Source organism: Pongo abelii, chromosome 17 (genome assembly GCF_028885655.2).
Source record: "Pongo abelii isolate AG06213 chromosome 17, NHGRI_mPonAbe1-v2.0_pri, whole genome shotgun sequence".
NCBI classification, from domain to species: Eukaryota; Metazoa; Chordata; class Mammalia; order Primates; family Hominidae; genus Pongo; species Pongo abelii.
In genome coordinates, this window is record NC_072002.2 from 69,034,455 (window position 1) to 69,052,106 (window position 17,652).

Below are 17,652 nucleotides of genomic sequence, written 5' to 3' on the forward strand. Positions count from 1 at the left end.
TTGTTCTTGAGACGGAGTCTTGCTCTGTTGCCAGGCTGGAGTGCAGTGGCCGACCTTGGCTCACTGCAACCTCTGCCTCCTGGGTTCAAGCAATTCTCCTGCCTCAGCCTCCCAAGTAGCTGGGACTACAGGCATGCACCACCACACCCAGCTAATTTTTTTATTTTTAGTAGAGACAGGGTTTCACCATGTTGGCCAGCATGGTCTCGATCTCTTGACCTCGTGATCCGCCTGCCTCGGCCTCCCAAAGTGCTGGGATCACAGACACGAGCCACTGCACCCGGCCTTTGTTCTTAATAAAGAATGATATACTCTGCTGGTATTAGAACAAAGGTGGCATCACGTGTCTACTTCAGTAGACACACAGAAGTATTTGCAACCGTCTGCATGAGTAAACATATTCAAACCTGTGAGATTCTCATTGTTACCAAGGATGACTGGAGGCAACTACTCTAAACTGTTACAAACTATGAATCCTGAATCCATGAAGCCTGGAAGGAAGCATGGAACACGTCAAACTATTGATGCTATTGATGCTACACTGGTAAGATGGATGTTTTTCCATTCACTTATGTTTCTGTGCAATAAAAAAAATTAAAAGAAAAGCCTAGCTAAAATATTTAAGATATACAACTAACTTCCATTGTCTAATGAGACAGTTCATTCCCTACTGGCACAGAATGAGACATTATTCAAAATGTGCTGCATTATTCTTCAATCTTGTTTTGGTTTTCAGTATTTTTTCTCCTTTTAACTGGCCTAGAAGCTCTGACGACAGAACGAATGTCTTTAATTTATTATTCTAAAACAGTATCACATGAAGCTGAGCAATCTGTAAAGCTGGACTAACTAGTTTTCCCAGAAACTGTCACAGAAACAGTCAATTCTATTACCTCTACCCTGAGGACTGCCCTGAGTCACTATTAATTTATGCCCAGTTGTGAGTCTGAGTTTTTCTACAGTTTAATTTAGAATCTAAAGGACCAATCTACCATCACCTTCGGAGTTAAAAGCCAGACACTTTTTTATGGGACAAGATTAAAGCTGTTTATGTATATGCAATGTTCTTATATCTTCAATATAAGAAAAAGTGAAGCAGAAATTCTTTGTTACAAAATTAAACTGGCAAACACATTCTAATATCAGAACTAAGTTTCCAACCTTTGACAAAACTATGTGCAGACTAGCCCTCAAATCAAAATTTAATACATTTTATAATAATGTGTATATTAGGCTGAAAGTATTTTTCTTGAGGATCTATTTTATCCCCTAGTTGCAGGGAGGAACATAAAAATAAATCTTTCTTATTTTTAAAAATTTTACTTCCTCTCTTTCCAATAAGTATCTGAGCTATATCTTTTGTACACTCCCAGAGGACAAAATACACAAAAATTAATTTTTAAAAACAGAAAATCAAGGACAAGGAAAAAAACAGATATCCTTTGGAAAAGATCAATAGTGATACTAGAGCCAAGCATCAAATGTGGATCTGAATTTTCAAGGGGCCTAGGCAAAGAGAGAAACATTCAATTACACAGATACCATGGTCAGAAAGGAGGATGCATACCAAGTAATGAGGAAAACAAAAAATGTCCAGGTATTAAATCTAGAAGAAAATCGATAAAGACACTAAACTTCACAACAAATATTAAGCAGATTTCAAATGCTCTTTCTTTTTTCAGTGACTTTCCATGAAAACCAAGAACATAAAGACTTAAAGGACAACTCAGTAAAGGTGAGTCTGAAAGGGCCTAATTATTGTGTAACCTTCCAATGATCTCACGTGATTAAGGATACAAGAGAATAACTAAAGAGGCAGATGAAGAACATGTATCATAAGCCAGTGGCTGTCAAATATTTTTGTATTTCTACCCCTTATGAGAAATTTGAAAATATATATACCCCACCTGCATTTTAACGTCAGCAAGAATATTTCATATTTTAATGTAATCAGTTGCAAAGGATTTACTTACTAGAAGTAATTTAAATGCTAATACTTTAATAATAAACTGTTACATCTAACAGAATCTAAATGCACCCACCATTACCTATTTATATACGAACAAACTCTTCAATGGTTATAAATTTTCACTCTCTTTGCTCTTTGAATAATTCCATTTCCAAACTTATTTCCTATTTTAAACTTGATAATCTTTCACTGATCATTTATGTATCATGAAATTATTTCACTTTCTGTGACCATAAAGCTCTTAGTAATAAAACAACAAATTTCTTCTGGTTTATTACAATTATTAGTATATATGTGACCAAAATAAAGTATTACAATTTTTAGTACATAAATTACATATATAGAAATTTATTGTGTGTGTATATATACATATATATGTAGCTTAATGAAAAGAATTTTTTAAATAATTTTATATTCTCAAGTGTGTATTACTAATTGCTAGAATGGGACAAGGTATAGCATCAATTCTATTCCTAGTCTTCCCTTTTCATAGATGTAGCACTGAGAAATGTTGTTCACATAAATGAGTAGATAGAATAAATTTTTTCCACGTCATTCAAATTCTCTGAACTCCTTTTGAGTTATACTATAGAATGTAACAGTGAACCATCAAAAAAATTTAAAAATCAGTCAACATCTACATAAAGTCCTCTAAATTTTGTTGAAAGCAAGTAATTGTACTTGTGGAAAGAACTGACTGTTTGAGTCATTCGTGTTCTCAATCCAGTATCTCATAGTGTCCCTTTATGATATCAAACATTTTGTACCATGGTAATATTGCATACAAGTGAGAAGTATGCTGTTCTGTAAAATGGGAGGTTGACTATAAAGGAGAATTACAGAAAAAATAATGTGTACTTCTATCACAGGTTACATTCTCAGATCAATTGAAGGAAAGAGTGTATATGGAATTTAAAGATATCAAAATGGATTCCTTTAAAACCATCCATGTCTATGAACATCATGTAAAGCCTCCACACAGCATAGTTTGAGCACCAGGGACTTACACTATACTATATTGCAAATACCACTTTTTTTCAGTATCACTTTGAAATAAAGTGGTATGACAGTTCAAATTGTACATATTCTAGGGTCCAAGCCTAGCAGACTCATTTTATCTTTAAAATTCACACAAATTTTGCACTTTACCTTAAACATTAGCCATGTTTAAGGTAAAAATGTTGCTCTACCTACCCAAAATGTTCAAATAAAACTGACACTTCCAAGTATTATTCAAGCGTCATTTTAATTCTGTGGTTTTTGCATACACAACACACTCCCCAAAAGATACTCCAATTTGAGAAGCAGAGACCGTATCTCCAAGGTCGGTTTCCTCATCTGTAAATGAGAATAATAATAGCTACTGGATAAAATTCTTATAAAAATCAAATGAGATAATGCATGTTATGCTGCTGCTGCTACAAATGCAGCTTTCATTCAGTTGATCATTGAACAAATATTGAGTGCCTACTACGTGGCAGGCACTGACTGGACTATCCATATATAGTCATAAAAAAAAAAAAAAAGATCTGCCCTTAGTAAAACAAGTTTATAGTTTATAGTCATGTTGGTACAAATTCTAAATAAATAGCAGTTATTTCTTTAACCTAAACAGGTTATTGAACATGCTATTAAAATTTAGAAATTTAACCTGTTAAGTTTTCCCAGAAATAAAGCTATCCCCTGGTTCAAACAAAGGTGTGCCTGAGTGATACCTTTAGGTCAAATCAAGGCTATTCTCAAAAAGTAATTGGAGATTTGCTCCAGAATATATATGGTAGTCCATAGTGAATGTCTTTCCACAAAATCAAATGCCAACAATGGAAAGTACCTTACAATTCTCTGTAAGTTTTTAATTAATATAATTCACATACCACAAAACTCATCATTTTAAAATATACAATTCAGTGGTTTCTAGTATATTCACTAATTTGTGCAATTTCATAGGTTTTTACAAAAAGTAAAGAAAAAATTATCTGGTACCCATGATGTATATGCAGAAAATCCACTTAGTCTAATATTCTATGTGGGGAACAAGATTTTTTAAAGGACATTAATGGCATATTAAAATATTAATAGGATGGATGGACTACACTTTGAGCTCATTAAAAAGGACTACACCTGTTCACAGAAGAATGATTACAATTCATCAATGAAAACAAGTTTTGAAGAGTTCTGCTTGAAAAATAACTTACTGGAGCTTTAGTTAATGTAACGGACATCACCAAAGATGCCAGAGTTTCAGCCAGATATCCTAGAACAGTCCTACTCAAACTCAGACAGTTATTATATGGAGTTAATCATCTCCTTTACTTCTCAGTTGGCACCAGCTATGTACACATCCTTGGGAGAACTATGGAAATAGTGACACAAATGGTTTTCTGTAGGACTTAATTCTATTGCTGACCTGGAGTCTACAAGTTAGGTTAACTCTTCAGGACCTATAAAAGTTCTGTTAACACCTGGGCATACCAAACAAATCTTGTTAAAGCCATATCATGGACAACTCTGTATCCAAATCTACCTTCATGATTATCACTATAGCCAAGTCCAGACCCTCTCAGAAAGTTCTATCACACTTAGACACATTTGAAGCACTAGTTTATAATATAATAAAGCTAGTATCATACTGAACAAATCATTCTCATCAGCAAGCCTATTTGCTAACATGGCTAACATTCTTCTGTCACTCTGCTTCCTAGCAATCTCTATCCAATCAATAGCTACATGACTCAAATTAGCCAAAAGGATGGAACAGTACTATTGTTAATAGCTAATAACCTGATTATCTTCATTAGCTAAAGAATATCAGCTAAATATCCTTTATGTATTCACTTATTAAAAATATTTCTGTATATGAGAAAATTAGAAGCTCTTTGAACAAGAGAACATGAACTCGTTCTACTGTCTTTTGCTACATCTTTCCCTTTCTTCCTTCATTCATTCATTAAACCAGCACTGTCCATGTCACCATCATCCCCACCTGGACAAATACAACAGCATCCTAACTGGCCTCCGACTTCCACTTCTGTGTCTCTACATTTTCCACACACAGTCAAAGCAGTCATATTTCCCCCTACATAAAACCCTCAGACAGCATTCTATACTATTCCTTATGCTGGCTGGCACAGCCCTATTACCAGGCTTGCCTACTTTAACCTCACCTAGTACTACTCCTCCACTCACTAAGCTCCAGGAACCTGGCCTTTTTGTCTTCACATGATGAGTGCATCCTTCCTTAGGGAATTTACACTGGCTACTCCCTCTACAGGGAAAGCTTCTCCTTCTGGTTTTTGTATAGCACCTCAAATGTTGAATATTTAAAATTGATTTTATTTACTCACATAAATTATTTCCCTCAAGTGACCTCAGTAAATGGCACCTCTATCTACCCACTTAATCTAAAAACCAAGAACTCACCCTTTAATACTCTCTTTCTGTTATGCTCTACACACAACTCATCAGCAAAACCAGTCAATCCTATTTTCAAGAGATTTAGAATCTGTCCACTTCTATCTCCACGGGCACGTGTCTAGATCATCGTCATTATCATCATCAAATTCATCATCATCATACTACAACAGCTACTTGCTCCTCACTTCTACTTTTGATTTCAGTATCAAATTAATAGAAACCTGTACTCAACAGTGGCCCATACTTATCCCTTGGAGGGACTTTAGGGCCTAGAAATGCTAGACTTCTCACCTATGTATGACCTATTCGTTCCCCTTCCCTGTCCCCAACTTTATCTACAGAGACCAGACAACACTCAGTTGAGCAAGACTTTAATAACTGACAAAAAGGTTATCAGTATCTTTGGCAACAATTTTACTTTCTCCATAGGTCAGGAATGTTGGTGGAATAAATGAAGTCTTTGTTTTCAGTTTGGATGGAGGAATCCTAGGAAGGTAGAAACCAAGAGGCAGTTCTTACCACACTATGCCCTACCAGGAGCTGGTCATCAGAACGGTCCTACCACAGGGCTCTGATGGTGGTGAACTGACCATGAAGTACCTCAGGCAGAAATAAGTCAGCCCAGTAAGGCATTACTTCATTAACTGAAAAATCCATAGTCAAACAAATGCTTAATCTGAGCTGCAGCAAGTGACCTGGCTCTTCACCTACTCCCTCACATCTTCTGCTAAGCTCCTTCTCCTGCTTTTAAAAAAGTGGTTATTTTTCAGTTATAGATTCCATTGAGAATTTGAGGAAAATAAGCTCTTAGAGAAATGTACACAAGGCTGGATGCTGTGGCTCACGCCTGTAATCCTAGCACTTTGGAAGCCAAGGCAGGTGGATCGCTTGAACCTAGGAGTTTGAGACCAGCCTAGCCAACATGGCAAAACCCTGTCACTACAAAAAATACAAAACGTTAGCCAGGAGTGGTGGCCTGCACCTGTAGTCCCAGCTACTCAGGAGGCTGGGATGGGAGGATCACCTGAGCCCAGGAGGTCAAGGCTGAGTGAGCTGTGATCGCACCACTGCACTTCCCCCTGGGTGAGAAAGTGAGACCCTGTCTCAACAATAAAATGTACACACACAAAAATTGCACACAATTCAAAGGTTCCTGGAGGTCTTTCTGAGGCATGGTCGCCCAGATTAGAAATCTCCCTGCCTACTGGTTCCTTCCAAGCTGACCTCTTTAAATCTTTAAAGGAAAAATAACCATAATGTTCTTTGATCATGCATTCTCTTCTGAATATTGTCTACTCTCTTCCACTTCTCATTCAAGCTTCTTAAGAGTAGGCCAACCATTTTTGTGGAAAGGGGTAAAAATGCATGTATGTGTACATGTTCGTAAATGCACATAAGCTCTAGACAGACATACAAAAAGCCTCACTAACAAGTTTCCTCTAAAGAAGAGGATTGGGACTGAGAGACAGGAGAGAGGGAGACATTTTTCACCGAATATCCTTTTCACTATGGGCCCAAATTACTTAGCCAAATAATAATAAAATTTTAAAAAATCTGAAAGAACAGGCACATTGTGTTTCTAGTCTCTCATTTCCCAGAAACTTTCTGGAATTCTAAATAGGACTTATCCTTTCTATCCATTGAAACTGGTAATGTAAAGTCACCAGTTGCTTCATAATTTAGAAATCCAATGGCTAGACAAAGTCTTTATCCTCCCTGATCTCTTAACAAAAATCTTGTTTTCCAGGCTGTTGTAACACCACATTCTCTTGATTCTCCTATTTCTTTTCTGGAAGGTCCTCTTACCCTCCACAAGATTCATTTATTCATTTAATTCATGGACCTACACAGTGACAAGATACACTTCATTTGTCCTTATTTTGGGCATTATCAATGACAAAAACACTATGAAAGGAGTTCTCAAAGTGTGACTTGAGAATTCCTGGGGGTCCCCAAGATCATTTTGGAAGTCCAAGAAACAAAACTATTTTAACTCGATCTTCCTCACTCCACCCCCAAAACTTGCCCTTATTCCCCTATTCCCCGACTCCCCTGCCCCAAGGGACCAAAGCCAGGGTTATTGCAGCATCCATTCTCTTTGTGCAACCATCAGGTACTTACATCTAATTTCTTGAGTCTCACCTTTCCATACTTCCTGCACAGGATTCATTCAGGCCATCTTTATTTTTCTAGACTACAAGAGCCCAACTATTCTCCCTCTTCTAGTTTCATCCCTTCCCAAATCCAGTCTCCATACTGTGCCCCACTCTATACACCCAAATCTGATTATCGTCACCACTAAGTTTCTCAAACTACACAGAAATTGCCACCAAGATAGATAAGCTCTCCACAAAATTTATTATTATTGTTGAGGATAATTAAAACAAGTACTTTCTAGATCATGTGACTGAGAACCTAGCATACAGCCATATACCAATCCAAGTGTGTATTTATACTTACAAAAACACACTACCACCTTAAACCAAGATCATTCATGATAAATAAATAATGGGAGACTTAACACACAACTGATTGCATTCAAGAGAATATGATGTTCTTTATTTTCAAATGTATCCAATTTGGGTGAATAGAGAAATGTGACGAAAGAACTGACCTTTTCCAAGATACCAGTAGTATTGTCAAGCAAAACTAAAAAATAATTTGTTCCATACCATATTCATATTGTAAGCAATTTGTAGAATATGTCATATGTCACATTAAATTAATGTTAGGGAACTTGAATTTTATTAGTTTTGTAGATTTAATTTATAAAACATTTGATGTTAAGACCTAGAAACACAAATTCGGTATGTTTATACATCTAAAACACTAAAATAAACTTCTAGTGACAAACCAAGCTACTTGAAGTCCCCTAAACATATCTTGCACTTAAAATCACTGTACTCTTCTTCATCCAATCCTAGAGTGTCTCCAATTAAATTTTAGTATCATCTTGCCTCTCCTCCCAGTTCCCTGCTAAAAATGTTGACAGTCACATCTGTGAAACCCTGCAACATCTCCTCTTTGAAAAATCAAACACAAATCCCTCAACAATATTTAGCTTTTGAAGCAAAGGTTTGGTTTTTATTTGCATATTGAGAGGCAAAGCTTATTTGCATATTAAGAGGCAAAGCTCCGTGCTGTTCAATAGGATAGTGACTAGGTACATCTGGCTATTTCATTTTAAAGTAAAACTAAAAATTGAGGCCAGGCGCGGTGGCTCACGCCTGTAATCCCAGCACTTTGGGAGGCCGAGGCGGGCGGATCACAAGGTCAGGAGATCGAGACCATCCTGGCTAACATGGTGAAACCCGTCTCTACTAAAAATACAAAAAATTAGCTGGGCGTGGTGGCGGGCGCCTGTAGTCCCAGCTACTTGGGAGGCTGAGGCAGAAGAATGGCGTAAACTCGGGAGGCAGAGCTTGCAGTGAGCCGAGATCACGCTACTGCACTCCAGCCTGGGCGACAGAGCGAGACTCTGTCTCAAAAAAAAAAAAAAAAAAAAAACTGAGTTATTCAGTCAGACTAGCCACATGTCAAGCACTCAACAGCCACCTGTGGCTGAAAAGAGTCCCATCATCACAGAATGTTCCCCTGGATATGCTGCTCTGTAACTTTTTCCCTTTAAGGTCTGAGAAACCTGCTCATGACTTCAAATATAAACCGTGCTGATGACTTCCAAATCTTTCTCTAGTCTTTTTCCATTAACCTAATGGAATATCTTCAGTAACCTTCTTAATATTTCAATGTCAGTTGAAGAGATGGAGGTGGTGGTTGGAAATAATTATAGCAGTCAAGAAAATCAATAAGGTATAATGTAATCAAGAATGGAATCGATTTTCAGGGTAAGGTTAAGATTGAGTTTGAGATATCTGAAACAGGTACTGCAAAAATAGTAGTAGAAAATAAAAACAATGCCCACTTCACCCTACCCACCCATCCTAAAAGAATTAAAAACCACTCTGCAGAGTTCTTAAAAAGATATCTTTCTGGCCTGGCGCGGTGGCTCACGCCTGTAATGCCAGCACTTTGGGAGGCCGAGGAGGGCAGATCACGAGGTCAGGAGATCGAGACCATCCTGGCTAACACGATGAAACCCCGTCTCTACTAAAAATACAAAAAAATTAGCCGGGCGTGGTGGCAGGTGCCTGTAGTCCCAGCTACTCGGGAGGCTGAGGCAGGAGAATGGCGTGAACCTGGGAGGCGAAGCTTGCAGTGAGCTGAGATGGCGCCACTGCACTCCAGCCTGGGCGACAGAGAGAGACTCCATCTCAAAAAAAAAAAAAGACATCTTTCCAATCACATCTAAAGATATTATTCATCACCAGTAATTCACCTCTGATATGGAAAACATGTTAAAATCATAGCTTATAATTACTTAATGTAAATTATAATGTAGCCTGTTTCAAAGTTTATTTTGTCAATTAAAGCTCTAATTCTTTGAAGATAAGAGTTTAAAAACAAAACATGTTGGGCGTGGTGTCTCACGCCTGTAATCCCAGCACTTTGGGAGGCCGAGGTAGGAGGATCACCTGAGGTCAGGAGTTCAAGACCAGCCTGGCCAACATGACGCAACCCCATCTCTACTAAAAATACAAAAATTAGCTAGGCGTGGTGGTGGGTGCCTGTAATCCCAGCTACTTGGGAGGCTGAGGAAGAGACAATCGCTTGAACTTGGGAGGCGGAGGTTGCAGTGAGCCAAAATCATCCCATTGCACTCCAGCCTGGGCGACAGAGCAAGACTCTGTCTCAAAACAAAACAAACACAATAATGTACTGAAGCCAGATTCACAACCACAAAGCAAAACATTACCTCAGATTTCTATTAATTACTTTTAAAGCTCTTAGCTTTCTTTACACTATACTATCATAAAAAAGACATAATATAGTTATTACTTAACTAGCCACAAATACATTTTCTGCTTTATAGAACTACCTAATATGTTGTTGGTGTTACTTTCCAAGAGAATTTATTTTTTAAAATGCAAAACTCCACTTTCTGACCATTTAAATAAAATTAGATGCAAAAAAAAAGACCATGCCTCCAAATATTCAGGCAGGAAGCTTCAGAAAACAATGAAAATGAAAGGTATTTCCAAAGTAATGTATGGTATATTAATTTATTTATTTAATAAACATTTATTAGCACTATACACTTCTAGAATGAGGTGGATGGTAAATCAAATAAACATAGAGCAATATTAAGTACCTACCGTGTGCAAAAGCAAAAAAAGACATGGTCCCTGCCCTCATGGAGCTCACAGTCTAGCTGAAGCTGACAAACAAGTCACAAATACAATGGCAAAGCACCAGGGAAGCATTATGGAGGAAAGGATTGGTTCTGCCTGGAGTATGCAGGGCAGGCTTCCCAGAGATGGAGACAATGGAGCTGGGTCTTGGATGAGTAGGAGTTCGCCAGATGAAGGGGAAGGGGGTAAGCACATTCCAAGCAGAGCAAACAGCGTATGAGCAAGCAGAGTCTTGAAAGCGCATGCCATGGTGCAGGACGATGAGAGTTCCAGCGCAGCTAGAGCAGAAAGGTGCACACAAACTGAAGAGATGAATTAGTGTTTGGTTTTTGATGAAACATAAGTGTCAGAAAATAAATCTGCACATTACACTTAACGTAACTAAACTGTGGTTCTGGTAACAGTACAGTCATCTAAAAGTACTCTTCATTTCATAAATACTGAAGCCCCTTTTATAGGTACCCAGCACTGTGTTTTAAGATGGCAATTTTAGAAAAATAAACCTGAATTTTCCCTGTGCATTTAAGAAGCAAAGTAACCCCAGAATAAAGGTTTCCTGAAGCTGAAATCACAGTGATTTACACACACACAAGGTCCTAACTTTTGCTAACTTTGGCTCCCTCTACTGCTATTTTTACCTTTCTTAACATCTTCATAATGACCAACTGAAATCCACCCATAGTTAAGTAATACAGAGACAATTTAGCCTTCTCTTCCCATTCTGCCTCTCTAAACAAAGGACCTGCCAATGTCCCTATGAAAACCAATGTGAGGTATGATATGAAGAAACAATGCATTTTGACCTCTGTATCAATTATCAGGAATTATATTACTGTAAACTGCACAAATTGAGTGAAGCCAGGTATGAAGCAGAGACCCCATGCCCCTCAGAAAATGTAAAATGACAAGAGGGAAGAGAGCTCGGGTCAGAAAGTTTCCAACGCAGGCCACCAGGCAACACTGTTCACCAAGGTGGCTTGGTGCTCAGGAAGGGGGTGGCTTAGGGAAAGAGCAGTGTGGAAAGCAAAGGAATTAACACGGGTCAAATTTACTTTGCTAGATGTTCTATATAAATTCCCATTTACTCCTCACAACAATGCTAAGGGAAAATTTTCTTACTTTAATTTTACCAATGAGAAACCGAAGGCCCTTGGAGCCTAAGAAAGTTTCTCATGACTGCATCAGCTAATAAGTAGCAGAGCCAGTTCACCAAGCCATGCCTTCCTGGGTCCAAAGCCCTTCTTACTCCACTACACTGCCAATGGGTTCCTAAAATGAACACACACTCCCAAGGGACTTATGGGGTTACATCAGTCACATCTTAAGAAAGAGAGCCCCTACTTCTCCCTCCACTATTTTCACTGTCAGTGTGAAGACAATGGTGGTGGCAATACCCATACACACAGATCCTTAAAGTTTAGAGGAAGAAAAACTAAGAAAAAATAGTCACATATGTTTAATTGTCCCCAGGGAAAAAGCAGCTTTCTTTGTAAAGATATTGGGTCCTTTAACACAATTAAATTAGGACAGGCTTAAGTATCTCTTATCTGAAATGCCTGGGACCAGAAGAGTTTCAGATTTCAGATATTTTTCAGATTTGGAATGTTCAAACTGTATCATAATTCAAATGAGATTTGCTTAAATTGCTATACAATAAACTATCAACCAAACAGCTCGATAAAACTAAGCGCTAACGGAAAAATATCCAAACATAGAATTAGGATATTATTCCAAAAAGTCATTATCCTCAACATCATCAAAGGTCAAAAAAACACTGCCCTTTCTCAAAACCTGAACCTGAAAATCAATACGTAATTATAAACTATGGGGTGAAGATACCTGACACATTAAACTTTTGCCACTTTTTGGACAACAGGAACTATTTTGAGGGAAAAAGAAAAAAGCGGACAATTAACACCAAAGAAACCTTTTGTAAACAGCCCCAGTGGGTCAGAAAGTATGGTGTTCACTGACCTAGAGAGATACTGAAATGCTGTTTTCTACTGTGCATAATTTACTTATGCTCTCTCTTGCTGGGACAGGGTGGGCAGGATACGGGGACATGCATGGGACATTTGGACAACCAAAATTCCAGTGACTTAATTATGATGTGAGATACTTTTTGGAGAGCTTTCAAAGTAGCATATACATGCGATAAGTAAATTAACCAACCTTATTTTGATTGAGAGGATCATTTCGCAGTCTCTGTTTGTTCTTCTGTAATTTACTAGGCATCATCTTTCCAGTTCTGAAGTCAAAACTGCTGAGATCAACAGTATTTCCCAGGTACCTTGCCAACTGAGGCTTGCTTCTGAACTTCTTACCACTTGGACTAAAAGAAAGGTAAGGTTAATTGAACAAAAGGCAACAACATTTACTCTAGGTCTCTACATAAGCCTTTTCTTCATGTCTTCCCCTACCCTCAGTTGATACCCCATTCTAATTTTACATATTTTTAAAGAAATGTTAAAGTTTTGCTAGGCGCGGTGGCTCACGCCTGTAATCCCAGCACTTTGAGAGGCAGAGGCGGGTGGATCACCTGAGATCAGGAGTTCAAGGCCAGTCTGGCCAACATGGTGGAACCCCCTCTCTGCTAAAAAAAAAAAAAAAAAAAAAAAAAAAAAATTAGCCGGGTGTAGTGGTGGGTGCCTGTAATCCCAGCTATTTGGAAAGCTGAGGCAGGAGAATCGCTTGAACCCAGGAGGCAGAGGTTGCAGTGAGCCGAGATCATGCCACTGTACTCCAGCCTGGGCAACAAGAGCAAAACTCTATCTCAAAAAAAAAAAAGTTAAAGTTTTACAGGGAACTCCATAACTTCCCTTTAAGAAAAAAATCACAGGTCACCTAATATAACACTCCCCTAGGTAGTCCACTGGAATACATAACATGTTGCCACAGCCTATCCCACTGGTCACTCAGCAACTACTGCGAGAACCTAAATCCAAACTTCATGCACAGTGTAACAGGCATACTAAAAATGTCTTCAATCTCACAAATTTCCTTTCCAAATTGATTTTGAAATGCTTTTTCTTCCCTGCAAGTATTATATATACAACTATGCCAGCAATAATCAGAAAAAACTTGAGAACAAATTCTTCTGAAGTCAGCAACCCTTGTTTAAAACACACACATACACACACACACACACACACAAATATGTGGAATCTATGTGATATCTGAGCTACCAATTTGGGCTCATAACACTCACAATAAAAAAATTCTTAAATCTTGACAATATTTAAATGCTCTCTAATACTACTGAAATGAGTAAACTAGAGCAAATATTTGTGAACGTGCTTGTACAATGCTGACATCAGTTTGGTTAGCCAAACTCCTCCCTTAGGGAAGCATATGAAGAATAATTTACTTCTTGTAAGTAATACTGCCAAAGCTGGAAAGTGCCAGAATTATACGGAGGACTAGTCTTTCCTAAAAAATTTTTTTCCTGTGTGGCATTAATCTGTAAGAAATTTTTTATAGGAATAATGCCCCAAAGTGTTACCTAATAAATTTTCTGAGACAAATAAATGTGCTAGAACAAAGTCAGTGTGATATCTCACAAGAAAATTGTGAGAATTCTAGAATACTTCTCAAAGAAGCCAATGTGTCACATTTAGAACTTAACCTTGCACCAAGTGACCACAATAAAAGAAAAATAACTCATAAGAAGATAAAAGGAAAAAGGCTGAAAAACCAAGCAATAAATATTCTCTTATTCTCTTGGAACAAGAAAACTTCTACCTGGGTCAAATCCACAGCAATACACCCTGACTTGTCACAAACTCTTTGGTATTCTGTCCCAACACACTTCAAGACAACTGAAGATCCTATCAACATTCTTTTTCCACAATCACATGACTTAAGTATTCGTGAAACACAATTCAAGGTATAGAGTTCAGCAGGCAGATGAAAATAACAACCAGTAACAACAAGAACAACACAAGAAAGCACCAGAGGAGAGTACAGGATTCTACACAAGCAAAGCTCAACTCCAACTCTAACCTAGATTTCCAGAATACTCAGTATCACAAAATAAAATAGCAAGTCACTCACAATATTGTCCGAAACTTGAATCATCTCTGCCCACCACACAGTTCCACCCCAAAACCAGATCTTCTATATTCCGCACCTGTGTCAGCGGCACTGCTGTCCACTTAGTACTTCATTCTCCAAGCTAGAAGGCCACATCACGATCCTTCAGCGCCCCCATGTCTCAGCCACACATCCAGTACCAAGTTCTAAATGTTCAAGCTCCTCAATGTTGACAAAAAAGCTTCACCTCCTTAATAAGCCATCGAAAGCTTTACATCTGTTATATATTTTTTCCCAGACTCTTTTCCCACCAGTCTTGGTAGCCTACATTCCAAACTCTAAATCACCAAAATATGCCATATACCTTTGAATCTTCCAGTCATGTCTTTCCAGATGTAAGGATGAGCACAGCAACATCCTGCCTATCAAAAAGCTATTAAATCCTCCAAGCCCAGCTAAAATATCCTCCACCTCAACTAGGAAGTCTTCTGGGATTCTTCAATTCAAGTTAGAAATAATCTACTACCACTCGAAATTCTATTTTCATTACAATAATTCCTATATATTTCCTTGCTGAGTCAAACAACAATGCCACTCTTAAACTTCAAACACCATTATAGACTAGCACTGAACAAGGTAACTTTCTGAGCGCAAAAAACCTTATCAGTTCAATACTAAAGGATGTAGTTTTCATTTGCAGACACAATGGGATAAATATTGTTGTTTATTTAAAAGTTACATGGCAAAGAATTTTTAAAACTAAGCTAGAAAACATTTTCATGATTAATGTGTTTTACCACATAAGAAATAAAGTATTACTAATGACCTAAATTAATATGAAAAATTAACATTACCCTGCTATTATGTCACTTATAAAATGCTGCAACAGCCAGGGGGGGTGGCTCACGCCTGTAATCCCAGCACTTTGGGAGGCCGAGGCGGGCAGATCACGAGGTCAGGAGATCGAGACCAACCTGGCTAACACGGTGAAACCCTGTCTCTACTAAAACTACAAAAAAATTAGCCAGGCGTAGTGGCGGGTGCCTGCAGTCCCAGCTACTCAGGAGGCTGAGGCAGGAGAATAGCGTGAACCCGGGAGGCAGAGCTTGCAGTGAGCTGAGATCGCGCCACTGCACTCCAGCCTGGGCGACAGATCAAGACTCTGTCTCAAAAAAAAAAAAAAAAAAAACTGCAATAGCCATATGGTCCTTATTATCAGATACTCAAGTTATTGGTAAACAAGATTCTGATAAACTAGTTAACATACCACAGAAAAATGAAAACATAAAATCCACAAAATAAAATGACAATTCTGTGGCCAGGCAAGGTGGCTCATGCCTATAATCCCAGCATTTTGGGAGGCCAAGGCAGGCAGATCACCTGAGTTCAGGAGTTTGCCACCAGCCTGACCAACATGGAGAAAACCCATCTCTACTAAAAATACAAAATTAGCCAGGTGTTGTGGTGTATGCCTCTAACCCCAGCTACTCGGGAGGCTGAGGCAGGAGAATCGCTTGAACCTAGGAGACAGAGGTTGCGGTGAGCCGAGATGGCGCCTCTACACTCCAGCCTGGGCAACGAGCAAAACTCTGTCTCAATAAAATAAAATAAAATAAAATGACAATTCTCAATCAGCTATCCCTGAAATACATCTCTTTAGTGCAATAAAAAGCAGCTCAAGAGTAGACACCTTATTTCAACAGATTCATTTCCCAGAAGATGAAATATTCAGGCAGTAACTCTTAACAAAAAGATAAGCACACTGTTCTTAGCTTATGGCTTAGAGACAAATAGGAAGCTATTTATGAGGGAATCAATTGACAAACTTCACAAATTAAACCTGCAATAAGTAGTTCCTTATCTTAAAGCTGAAATGTCAGTTATCCACTGCAGCTGAAAACATAATAAAGCCTCACTACAATGTTCCTCTACAGAACAAAACTCATTAGAGATCAGTTCATTTTAGATCTCTCCCCCAAATCAAGATAATTTGAACTCAATTAAAAGGCTATATTCACGAAATGTGATCACTTACGTTTATCATCTAGATTAGCAGTTTATCAGCAGTTTAAAACGGCTTCATATTATTTCTATTGTTTATTGATTTTAAAAATGAAATGGGGGGCCAGGCACGGTGGCTCACACCTGTAATCCCAGCACTTTGGGAAGCCAAGGAGGGCGGATTGCCTGAGCTCAGGAGTTTGAGACCAGCCTAGACAATACGGTGAAACCCCGTCTCTAATAAAATACAAAAAATTAGCCCAGCGTGGTGGCATGCGCCCGTAATCCTAGCTACTTGGGGAGGCTGAGGCAGTAGAATTGCTTGAACCTGGGAGGCGGAGGTTGCAGTGAGCTGAGATTGTGCCACTGCACTCCAGCCTGGGCAACAGAGTGAGACTGAATCTCCAAAAAAAAAAAAAAAAAAAAAAGGAAGGTATTTATTACAAACAAAAAGGCTAGACACCCTCTACTAATAAACTAAGTTAGAAATGAAGGAAAAAAGGTAGAAGTTTTAACTATTAGCATATCCAAAAGAAAGCTGGAATATTCACTAGTAACCAGTAAATTCTTATTCATAATGAATAACCATTTCCTGTTTTACAGATGGAATTCTATGAAACATCTGTATTGGATAGCTACAAGTACCTATCATACATACTGCTGCCTTCAGAAAACAGTAGTACAAGCCATTTTCTTCTCTGTAACTGCTACAGTCTGTGTGTGGTGCTTTAAGGAAAGTCAACCTGTCTGCCCCAGGGGATTTTAGGCCAGAGACCTTACTCTTCAGGAAGTGAAAGCAAACATGGAGGAGGGCAAGGCCCAAGGGAATGGTTAAGTAGGAATTCTGCCCATGAGATGAGATACAGACCATCTGTACAGGAGCAAACTGACCCTGGCAGAGGCAAACTGAGGAAATAAATGCTAGATGAACAAAAAGACTGTCACCTAAGTTCTAGTCTTACCCAAAGTGATTAAGTTTAATCACCT

The 17,652-nt window shown here is 38.4% G+C and overlaps 1 protein-coding gene across 2 annotated transcripts in view; it reads right to left on the minus strand.

Annotated features, from left to right (window-relative positions):
* The window catches only part of MBD2 (methyl-CpG binding domain protein 2), a 69,764-nt gene that overhangs the window by 37,460 nt on the left and 14,652 nt on the right, over positions 1 to 17,652 (minus strand). The window contains exons 2-3 of one of the 2 annotated variants that reach the window (XM_024236023.3): positions 12,805 to 12,964; positions 7,916 to 10,910 (exon numbers count right to left, since the gene is read on the minus strand). In XM_024236023.3, the coding sequence (XP_024091791.2) occupies positions 10,704 to 10,910; positions 12,805 to 12,964 (367 nt within the window). In that variant the 3' untranslated portion in view covers positions 7,916 to 10,703. Of the gene's footprint in view, positions 1 to 7,915; positions 10,911 to 12,804; positions 12,965 to 17,652 lie in introns of those variants that run through there. The other variant, XM_024236021.3, reaches the window with a different exon arrangement.